The sequence below is a fragment of the Gastrolobium bilobum genome, unplaced genomic scaffold (genome assembly GCF_033153095.1).
Source record: "Gastrolobium bilobum isolate Gb01-03AN ecotype WA unplaced genomic scaffold, APGP_CSIRO_Gbil_v1 utg2195, whole genome shotgun sequence".
NCBI classification, from domain to species: Eukaryota; Viridiplantae; Streptophyta; class Magnoliopsida; order Fabales; family Fabaceae; genus Gastrolobium; species Gastrolobium bilobum.
The window spans coordinates 1,047,631-1,059,069 of NW_026895782.1; the positions used below are offsets into that span (position 1 = coordinate 1,047,631).

Below are 11,439 nucleotides of genomic sequence, written 5' to 3' on the forward strand. Positions count from 1 at the left end.
AATTGACGCCTTTAATTTCATAAACCTGTCTTTCTCGTTCCTTTCGGCGTAAGTAACAATTATTTTTTGAGTCCATATAAATAAGGTTAGTTAGTTTCGTAAGACAACTAATTCAATAAGGACAGACAAGGTTTTTCATTTTCTTTATATATATATATATATGGGTGCGTGAAAATAAAGTCTTACAATATCTACATGTTGGTTTTTATTATTGGATAATGTAATAACATTATAAAATTTATTAAATGCATTTAAAATTATTAATGTTGATGTAAATTAAACTTTAATTCCAATGTATTATTGTTAATTGAAAGTGTATCTCCTACGATATGAGATAAAAATTTTCTTGTCATCCAAAACGAGTGTTAATCCCGTTTGCTAAGTTGATTTTTTTTTTTTAATTTCAAAAGCCTTATATTGATTTTGTGCCTATGTAATAATGATTTTATGATTAAATATATTTTATCATAAGTTTATTTTCTCATTGATTTTTTTTAAATAGTTAAAATGCCTTAATGATTTTGTGCCTATTTAATATGTTTTTATGATTAAATGAGGAAATAAAATTTAAGAAAAAATTCTTTATTTAAAATTTTCAATGATAAATGTAAATATTTAAACGTAATTAAAATTATGCTTTTAGTAAATTACCCGATAAGACATTTAACTTCTAATTATAAATAGAAAAGGAAAAAAATACAAGATTTTGTCAATAAATGTCTTTATGATACTGTTTTACATAAGAGGGAGGATATTCTTACTACTAAAATTTTCTATTACTAACTTACTATCTATCTAATCACCATTGAATCAAAGAGAGAAAATGCTAAAAAGTTTTTGAAAAAAGAGAAAATATTGATCCACTGGTGATTAGATAAGTAGTGAGTTGGTAGTAGAAAATTTTGGTAGTAAGAATATCCCTCTTCATAAAAAAAAGTATTTAATCTATTACAAAATATAAAAGTATTTAATATTATTTGAATAATTAGAAATATTTAATATAAACTCTGTCATATGGACATGGCAAATAATTTTAACTACCTCTTTTTCCAGTTTCCACAGATGGCGACCCCACATGTACGTACCCAGAGACCAGAGTGACAGGGACTCGTGTGGTTGTGGTTATTGTACTGCTACTCCCACTCCAGCGGCCAGCGTCTTGTTTAAGTTTAACTTTAATCACCACGCCGGCACGCCCCAACTGTTTTTTATTTTTTTATTTTTATTTTTATTTTTCTGTCATTTCGTTCATCATTGAGAAATATATAGTAAGTTAGTAACTGCTTATTTTTTTTTTAAAATGAAGTTTCCTTTCAACACTGTCACACTTACCCTATAAACAAGGACAGAATCTTTACTTGCTTCAACGCAATTTGAAAGCCAATAATATCCTACACTTCACTAACATTCAAGAGCAAGCAAGTCAGGGAGTAGGAATTAGTGGGAAGAGATTAAACAGAATGATGAAGCATGGGTTCTTTCTTGTTTTCTTAGTTCTCTATGTTACACTAGCACTCCACGTGGAAGCTGATGCAGGGTTTGTGAAAGCAAGAGGAATGCAACTTATGCTGAACGGAAGCCCCTACTATGCTAATGGTTTTAATGCCTATTGGCTAATGTATGTTGCAGCTGATCCATCTCAGAGAAACAAGGTTTCATCGGTGTTTCAAGAGGCTACAAATCATGGACTTAACATAGCCAGGACTTGGGCTTTCAGCGATGGTGGATATAAACCCTTACAATACTCTCCTGGATCCTACAATGAGGAAATGTTTCAGGTTAATATACTCTTCAATCTTGATCTCCATTTTTTTCAATCTTATATTTATTAATTTTGTAGAGCAACGCCTTGAATTGTTTATTTACATCATTTTGTACACTTGTTGTACTCGTAATTGTTGGTGTTCTTTTCCATTTGTTTACTCTCTGTTTTCTTGGATTAAAAATAAAAGGGGTTGGACTTCGCAATAAGTGAAGCTAGAAAATATGGGATCAAGCTGGTGTTGAGTTTGGTGAACAACTATGAGAACTTAGGAGGAAAGAAACAATATGTCGACTGGGGAAGGAGTCAGGGCCAGTCCATAATTTCTGAAGACGATTTCTTCACAAATCCTGTGGTAAAGGGATACTACAAAAACCACATCAAGGTAAACACTTGTTTTCTCTTTATTTTCTTTTTCCTATTTTCATTAATATTATCCTTGTTGACAGAAGAATAAAAGGGTATACTCAGCGGGATAGGATGGGTGAGGATCTAGATAGAAGGTTATATAGATTTGATGAATTTTTATGTCAGGTAAGGAACCAAAAAAACAAAATAATTTATTATGAAATAAGAGGTTTCTACGATCCTTTTTACAACAACCGATTATAACCATGTATTTTTTAGAATATTTAGTTATATTTTAAAGTTTTTTTTTTATCTTCAAAAGTTATCTGATGGCTTGAGAAAAAAGAAAAAAATAATTTTACGATTATAACTATATATTTCTGAAAATGCATAATTATAATCAGTTGTCGCAAAAAATATTTTTTTTTGAGATTTTCCTTCTTATATAGTTATATTCCCCTGAAAGTGTTATTGATAAGGAATTTTTTTTTTGTTACTTTTAAAAAGATAGTGCATGAAAAAAAAGGTGTAATTTAAAATAAAAAAATGTAAATATAAATAACGCTAACATGATGGGGGCAGGTGAGTTGTAATTATCCCTATCAATAATGTACAAGGGTGAATAAATCAATAACGAAAAGGCAAAAGAAGAAAATTAGTGGAAGACAAATTCCTCTCGTGAAAGGACATATTGCTGTCCCAAAGATTCTGCCTCTGATCACGCCCTGGCTGGTCAAATGTTAGATTAACCTAACCTAACCAGTTATCGCTGTTTAACTTGCTCTAAGCTTAAATGGTCCTGCTTAATGTCATACCAAAAATAAATGTACCTAGCTAACATCTTTTGCAGAATAATTGTTCCCACCTAAAAGGTGTCATGGATGACACCTATAGATCGAGTTCAGGGTAGTTTCAAAAAGTAAATAACAAATATAACATTATAGTTTTTATCTACATTGTTATAGACTGTACTTACAAGACTTAACACCCTCACTGGAGTTGCTTACAAAGACGACCCAACTATAATGGCTTGGGAGCTTATGAATGAGATTAGGTGCCCTTCAGATCAATCAGGAAAGGCCGTTCAGGTAAACTATTCTTTGGCTACTCAATTTTGTTTATGTGCATGCGATTTAAAGCACTATTCCGATACAATTAAATCTAGAGACTTTTTTTTGTATAATGCATTTATGTTTGTTCAATTAAAAATGGACCATGACTTTGTGACTAAGCACTAATTAATAAGTGGTAATGCTTACAGAAAAAATGGATCATGACTTTTTAACTAAGCATTAATAAGTGGAAACAAATTAACAGAACGTGTGAATCCAACTTTATGAGTCGTGACGACAGACGAGACTTCAATTTTCAAAATGCATATAAATTTGTTTTAAACATAGGAAGAGATCAATTCAAGTAGTTTTTCACTTTTGACAGGCTTGGATTACTGAGATGGCATCTTACTTGAAATCCATAGATGGAAACCATTTGCTGGAAGCTGGTCTGGAGGGTTTCTACGGGCAGTCAAAGCAAGAGTCTAATCCTAACTTCCAAGTAGGAACAGATTTCATTGCAAACAACCAAATACCTGGCATCGATTTTGCAACAGTCCACTCGTATCCGGATCAATGGTGTGAATTTTTATTTCAATTCTTTATTCTTTATAAATTCAGAATGATGGGATTGAAATCATCCATATGAGTGTAGGATGAACTTCAAAAAGTAAAATATAAATAACAACTTTTGAAGAAAAAAACTTGTTCATTAAATCACATTCATAATTTGTTACTCATATACTATTATTTTATCAAAATGTAAATCATTACTTCTTTTTGTTAAAAAAAAATTGCACTTATATATTGCCACTTGAAATCGGTCGGGTCCATATAGGTATAGTTCTCTTAAGATATCTTCTCCATTTTTAGTTGTCTAATATGAATATGACAACATTCGAACCGAATTAAATCGAATAAAGTGTTACATTATGTCAAATTGTTTAACATTTCTCTTCTTACCTTTATCGTTAAAAGTTTTAATAAGATTTTGCTCGTCGTGATAATGGTGAATTGGTTTGTTTACTTTCCATGAGCAGGCTACAAAGTTCAAGTTATGAAGACCAAATCTCTTTCTTAGGTCGGTGGCTCAATGAGCACATCCAAGATGCACAGAACACTCTTCACAAGCCACTTCTATTTGCGGAGTTTGGGATTTCCACAAAAAAATTTGGTACTAACTCAACCCCAAGGGATCGGTTTTTCAATACTGTATATTCAGCAATATATTCTTCAGCAAGTGGTGGCGGAGCTGCTGTTGGTGGCTTATTTTGGCAACTTCTAGCTGAAGGAATGGATTCTTTTCGAGATGGTTACGAGGTGGTCTTAAGTGAGAGCCCCTCAACAACTACTTTGATTGCTCAACAATCTCAAAAGCTAAACCGAATTCGGAAGATGTATGCAAGGCTGAGAAACATTGACAAGTGGAACAAAGCAAAGGAAATTAGAAGCTCAGAGTGGCATGCTGGTGCTGACAGCAGAAACTGAGATAAGTTTTCAGAATGAAGTGTCCCTATACTAAAGCAGAGTTCTAATAATCCCACAAGGCAGAATGGTCCATTTCCGTTATGGTGTTACAATTGAAGTGTTCTACAAATGCCATAATCTTATATAGGTATAATTCTCATCAGCATATGATGGCTGATAGAAAGAAACCATAGCTATTATTTATTCAGAAACTAATGAGTTCTTATATAGAAAGTAACTTGTAATATACAAGCATGTATTTCATCTTCCTACATGTTGGTGAGTTAATTATGATTTATCTAAACTATAAAGTGACCCGCTGGATAATGTTAAGTGCTTCATATAACTTTTCCATCTTTAATTGTAGCATTCTTCAGTATAACCGTGATGCCTGCCCTAATGTAGAATCCTTCCTTGGGCCTATCCGCTTCTTGCACACCCTGAGAAGTCAATGTGTTTAAATCAACAGAGAAGTCTAGTCAATAATTACCAATAGTAAAAAAAATAAAGTATTCTGCAGTTTCTGAAAGCAAGATTTTGAAACTGCACTTACATCGGCATTTGCAATAATCACATTTCTTCCTATCTTGGCATTCTTGTCGATTATACAATTCCTTAAAAAATGTTGGGAGTACGAAATTAGCAAAAATAAGAAATGGAGGTCGCCAATTAATTTTGATGTTATGGCATGTAAATTGGTAACCATAGCTTGGACTGTTACTTGTTTGTTCATCTAGAATATGAGGGAATTCCACATGAATCCAAATAGTTTATATGACATAATCGAACCTGATTTTGGTATTTTCTCCAACACCAATAGGAACCTTTCCTTCTGCCAGCAAAGATGCAATTTCAGACTCAGTTTGATAGTAGTCAGCACCCATCATCATGGTATCCTGGATTGCAAAGCCCATAAAGGCACAAAACATTTATCACGGTTGCTCCAAAACAGAAGGCGTCAACTCAAGCATCCAGTATTACATGCCAGCAACATGTCTGTCAGGAAAGGTATCTAGAGGTAATCTTCCTGTAAAGAACCTTGAGATACACCATCCCAAAAGCTAGCTCAAAGGGTAGGAGTGCCCAAGACCTTATAAATTCCACACAACCAATGTGGGACTATATCTCAACACGCCTCCTCACACGAGAGCCCACTGAGCTTGAAGGGTGGACAACATACAAGCCCACCTACATGAGGAAATTCCACTACAAAGAAAGTGGGAGGCGGTGAGATTACTATATATCTCAACACGCCCCCTCACACGAGAGCTCATTGGGCTAGAAGCGTGGATATTGCACAAGCCCAATTTTCGTGTACCTTTTGTGCTTTTTTATTTTAATTCCACTTTAAATTGGGAGGCGGTGAGGATCGAACGTGTGACCCTATAGTCACTCGAGCTCTGATACCATGTAACTCAACCAATGTGAGACTATATATCTCAACACGCCCCCTCACACGAGAGCCCACTGGGCTTGAAGGGTGGACAACATACAAGCCCACCTACATGAGGAAATTCCACTACAAAGAAAGTGGGAGGCGGTGAGATTTCGAACGCTCTGATACCATGTAAAGAACCTTGGGATACACCACCCCAAAAGCTAGCTCAAAGGGTGGGAGTGCCCAAGGCCTTATAAACTCCACATTAGTTGCACATACAACCAATGTGGGACTATATATCTCAACACTTCCTATAAATTGTTTCAGAGTTGAACAAGCACTCTGATCTTGACTGATATGTTTTGTCCTCCTAAGCATTCTACTAACTTTTAAGAAACACTAAAAATTAATTCCTACGAATTGGCAAAAGAAATAGGAAGACGAATAACTGAGAAAGTTGACATGTTCATGTACTCAACTCCTGAAAAAAAAAATCCGAGGTTATGGATAAATGTGTGCAAAATGCATTTTTCCCCTTCCCCACCAATTTTGGGTAGTACAATTCATGTAGAACACAAATTTTCAAGGGTCATCATGTAACCCCACCCCATTTCCCCCCAAAAAAGTGATAACCATAGGAAAGTGCAAAATGTTTTACCTGAAGCTCCACACCGGACTCTAAACGTGAGCGTACCCCAACAATAGAATGTTGAACACTACACTCCCTCAGGAAGCAACCGTGAGAAATAATTGCATCCACAATCTATGAAACCAACCAATCATTCAAACAGTAACGTCAACAACAGAAACCAATCAAGCACTCATATTCAGCACAAATTCCATAAAGCAACCAGGTAAAAGCTGGCTGTCATACCTTGCATTTTTCTACTTTAGTGGGTGGTAGGAATCTTGGGGAAGTGAAGAAAGGTGTCTTTGGATCATAGAATTCAAATTTTGGAGGCTGCAAGTAATATATGTATGTGATCAGTAAATTTACTACATTTTTTCTTGTAAATGAAATTTTATTCCATAGTAAAATCTCTTTTTCCCAATAGCATTATCAAGTCGGTTATCAACAAAAACTTGAGTACTAAATTAAGGCCTCTAAACCGTGAAAGGTTCCCAAGTTCTGCAGCAATATGTGATGCTTTTCCTCATAAGTGAATATTTTCATTTGTTTTAAAAATTGAAATATGACCAACTGTGGTTTCTGGAGTTTATAATTACCCACCCATTGGCATGTAGTTGAACTTCTTACCATGCAAAACCATCCAAATTGGCTGAATACCAAAATAGTTACTGAGACTAATCATTAGAAATATGAACCAAAATAAAACTACAATGTAGTTAAGCAAACCTGTTCTGTTAGGGCCAGATTTGCATCAAAGAAGGACTTAATAGTTCCAATATCTTCCCAGTAGTCATTGAACAAATATGCCTGAGAATGCAAATTGAAGCAGAAACATAAAGTTAGTCACAGCTAAACCTTAAAAAAAAAAAAAAAAACATTAGCATTCAAAGATTTTAAAAAAGAATAGCAGTAATAATCTTCCCTCTCACCTGGACATTGTGCTCGCTCACAGCAGATGGGATAATTTCAGATCCAAAGTCATTGCAGGAAGAATAGCTCCATCTTAATAGTTTCAGCAGGGTCTCAGTTCTAAACACGTAGACACCCATGGATGCAATATAAGGATGTTCCTTTGCTTCTTCTGGAGATAATCCAAGGAGAGTTGTGTCAACATGCTGCAGTTATTGACGATGCATTAGCTAGACAACAACTAGATTAAATTGACTCCCAACTTTCAGGTAAAAGGATGTAAGAAAGATCGAACTTGAGATACTATTTATATACCATTGCTTTCAGATATGATCCCTTAGGTTTTTCTGCAAACTGTATAACCCGTCCTGTTTTATCAATTTTCATCAGCCCATAGTCCGATGCACGGCTACAAGACAGTTAATAGTGATCAACTCCATTCAATATATAACCAAAAATAAAATGTTATCATTGTTAGTGAAAGCTTTGCCTCTTGCAAATGAGGTGGTATGCCTTCATTGTAAGAAATCAATCAACAAAACCAAATCCTTTCAGTAGATAAGTACCTGTCATCCATGGGTACACATGAAACTGTGATATCAGCATTTGTGTCAATGTGTTTCTGCAATGACAGTCCCCATCAAAATCACCATTAGTTAACGATACTAGTTGTAGTCTTAGATGAGAAATAATATTATTTGTACCTGTACAAAGTCCATATAGTCCATTCGGTAAAGATGATCGCCAGAAAGTATCAATATATTCTCAACATTCTTGTTCTTAGCATCCTGCATGATAATCCAGACACACACATTCACTCTACTCCATATCAAACAAGTAATTTCAGCAAATACCCAACATCATAAGTTTTTACCTCAAAAACCCATATAAATTGCCTCACAGCATCAGCTGTCCCTTGGAACCATTTCTTCCCTGCTTCTCCAGGTGTTTGAGTGGCAGCCAAGACCTGTTCGCATGTAAATTATGATTCAATATTATAATCACCATGCTTTCATGTTTAATAAATTTCTTCAAATTTGATGATAAATCTCGCTTCCTTTACAATATTACCAGTAACTCACCTCAACAAAACCGTCTCCAAAATTCATGCCATTACCAAAATTGTATGTGCGAGACAGGTGGCGGTTAAGGGAGAAAGAGTTGAACTGTGTTAGAATGAATATTTTTCTGATGCCACTGTTGATGCAATTGCTCATCGGGATATCTATGAGTCTATAACACCCTCCTATTGGAACCTGCGAATTTCATTCAAATACAAAAACTTTACATGAAGGAGGATTTGCAAATCATCAGAAAACCACTCCTATCATTTTTAGCAACAAACATAGAAACTCACAAGAGAATTATATATACCGCGGGCTTGGCTCTTCTGCTAGTAAGAGGAAAGAGACGAGTTCCAGCACCACCACTCAATATGATTGAAGCTACACTTTTTGGGTCTGCTTTGGGAGTCTCAAAAGTGGGTACCTCCTGGAATGCCTGAAAGAAGCACTTCAGTTAAGCATCGGAATTGAATGCAAAAAAACCAAGCGATTTTCTTTCTTTCTTTCATTATACCATCATGGACTCTTCGTTGATGTCTGATGTGAGAACAGCGTGTGCAATTCCAGTTCCAGGCTTCAAGTTTCTAAGGTTGCTATGGGTTTGTGAAGTCTTGCATAATTTAATGCTCAATACTCTTCTTGTGTTTAAACTCTCACCGAGAAACCCACTTCCTCTGTTCCTTCCAACTCCCTTGCTAACTTTAACTAGATTGGCACTCAGGGCAGCACAAGTTGAATCCATAGCTGAATGAATCAAAAACCTCTTTTCAGTATCTGTGCTCAGTGGAACTGACTCTGGTGAGTCTATGTTGCATAAATGAAGAGCTAAACCACTTTCATAAAATTCCAAACTTTTCCCAAAAGTTGAGGAATCAAAATTAGGAGGAAGATTCAAATCAACTTGGCCCTCAAAAGATCAAGCTTTTCATAGCACCCAGTTCTCAGTTTGGGACTTGGTTGAAGAAAATCGAAGCTGGTATTGGGAGGGTAGAATGAAATGTAGTAGTGTAGGTTGATTGTGCATAAAGGGAAGAATGCGTTGAACTGAAATGACATTTCTTGGCATGCGAGCGAGACTGAAGACTCACAAGAAAACAGTGAAATCTCTCTGTCACTGAGTCAGCAATGGCTACAAATTTCTATGACTGAAGATGACACTGACACTTCCTCCCATTTTGACGTTTTTTTTCTTTTTTCACAAGAATTTTTTTCTGGAGGAAAAAAATATTTCTTTTTATTTATTAAATATTAAATTATAGTAATATTTATATTTTGGATAAAGTGTATGTAATTTTAAAGGATGTAAAGTTCTGTCATTTTAAGAGAGAGAAAGAAATAGATAAGGGAGGAGAGAGTTGACAAAAAAATAAAGGCGTGGGTCTCACTTCTTTGCGAGAGTGAAAGAATATAAATTATGTCATTTAAATAAACATTTTTTCTTTATATTTTATGTCCTTTTAACAGATTTTTTAAAAAGCCTAATCCACGTAATAAAGAAAGAATATAAAAAGAAACTTAATTATTTCAACTCAAAACACGAGATCTCCCTAATAGATCAACAAGCAACAATATTTGAATGTCATATAGTCTTTCTGTCTCTCATAGTCTAATATGAAATTCATCAACCGAGTTACTCTCCCTCAAAGTATGTCTGAAAATCACAGAGCAATTTTTTTCACTCCATGTTCGTATGCAAGAAATCAAATGATTCTCAGGGACTGCTGCACCATTTCTAATGAGCATAGTGATCACACTTTCAATAATAATGTTACTATATATTACAAGCCATCTTCAACCCTCCTAAGAACATCTCATAATTCTACTTTGAACTATGCATTCCCAAAAATGCATAGTTTATTTTCTAATTCAGTTGACAGTTTTTAAAAATAGAGAAAAAAAAAATACAATTTTAATATTATAATTATATATTTTAAAAAATTTATAATTAAAACTACTAAAATGACCTCACTTGTGTCTTTTAAAGACACTTACTAAACCCTTATTTTTTTTACTTTTTTTGGTAATCACTAAACCCTTATTTAAATCCTTATAAAACATTCATTCATGTCTCTCTGTTAATTGTTTACCCATAAATCATTTACTGAGGAAAAAAGTCTATAGGTTGTTTCAAATAATAAGACAATTCGCTATTATGAAAACAACATGCATTCAGATCCTCTCTGATCTCATCGAAGAATTTTATTTTAATTTAATTTTGTAAACGTATCAAAGTATATAATTAATTTTGATGTATTATTAAATATTTTTTTATATTATTACCCAGATAATATAAAGGAATGGTTGCTACTTTTTCAAATTCAAACCATGAAATGATGAAAATTGAAAGAAAAAAAAGAGAGGCAACGGAACATGTGCAGTTTGAGACTTCATGTTGCTGTCATCCGTGGATCTATCAAATTCAAATGACATAAAGCATGATATATCCTCTAACGTAATTTGCCAACTAGAGATATGACAAAATAATATCATTAATGTAAATTTTAAAAAAATAAAATCAACTACAATAGATTTGAAATTATTTTCTGAAATAATGGAATGAGTTATACATGGAAGGAATATGCAACCAATTGCACATAAGGGAAAAATACAATTGTCATGTAACGCAATCACGGGAGTTACTTACACATTTTATGTGCAACTTATAACATGCACAATCCTTATCAATGAATTTTTTTTTTAAATTTATAAAATTATATTTATTATCAATAATCATGATTTGATAATCAAATTTTTCTATTTTTATGAAATAATTCAAATTATTTTCATCAAAAACAAAAAATAATTTAAATTGTCATTTATTCAATATT

At 33.8% G+C, this 11,439-nt stretch overlaps 2 protein-coding genes across 4 annotated transcripts; one reads left to right on the top strand and one right to left on the bottom strand.

The window, feature by feature from the left end:
• The first annotated feature begins 1,353 nt into the window (after positions 1-1,353).
• Positions 1,354-4,911, top strand: LOC133295967 (mannan endo-1,4-beta-mannosidase 7-like). Its single transcript, XM_061494909.1, has 5 exons — positions 1,354-1,778; positions 1,953-2,147; positions 3,076-3,198; positions 3,548-3,741; positions 4,203-4,911. Exons 1-5 carry the CDS (start codon positions 1,461-1,463, stop codon positions 4,648-4,650), a joined length of 1,278 nt encoding a protein of 425 aa, XP_061350893.1. The 5' UTR covers positions 1,354-1,460; the 3' UTR covers positions 4,651-4,911.
• Positions 4,912-4,942: 31 nt separating this feature from the next.
• Positions 4,943-9,600, bottom strand: LOC133295966 (glucose-1-phosphate adenylyltransferase large subunit 2, chloroplastic). 3 transcript variants are annotated; one of them, XM_061494907.1, is made up of 14 exons: positions 9,126-9,600; positions 8,922-9,038; positions 8,630-8,803; positions 8,422-8,514; positions 8,252-8,335; positions 8,114-8,169; positions 7,863-7,956; positions 7,568-7,753; positions 7,365-7,445; positions 6,882-6,968; positions 6,666-6,770; positions 5,419-5,525; positions 5,183-5,243; positions 4,943-5,069 (listed from the first exon to the last, which is right to left on the bottom strand). In XM_061494907.1, the coding sequence occupies exons 1-14, from the start codon at positions 9,351-9,353 to the stop codon at positions 4,968-4,970; spliced, it is 1,575 nt and encodes a 524-aa protein (XP_061350891.1). In that variant the 5' UTR covers positions 9,354-9,600; the 3' UTR covers positions 4,943-4,967. The 3 variants fall into 3 exon arrangements, with proteins under 3 accessions (XP_061350891.1, XP_061350890.1, XP_061350892.1); XM_061494906.1 differs by having other exon boundaries at positions 8,922-9,047; XM_061494908.1 differs by lacking the exon at positions 9,126-9,600 and having other exon boundaries at positions 8,905-8,979.
• Positions 9,601-11,439: the final 1,839 nt, after the last annotated feature.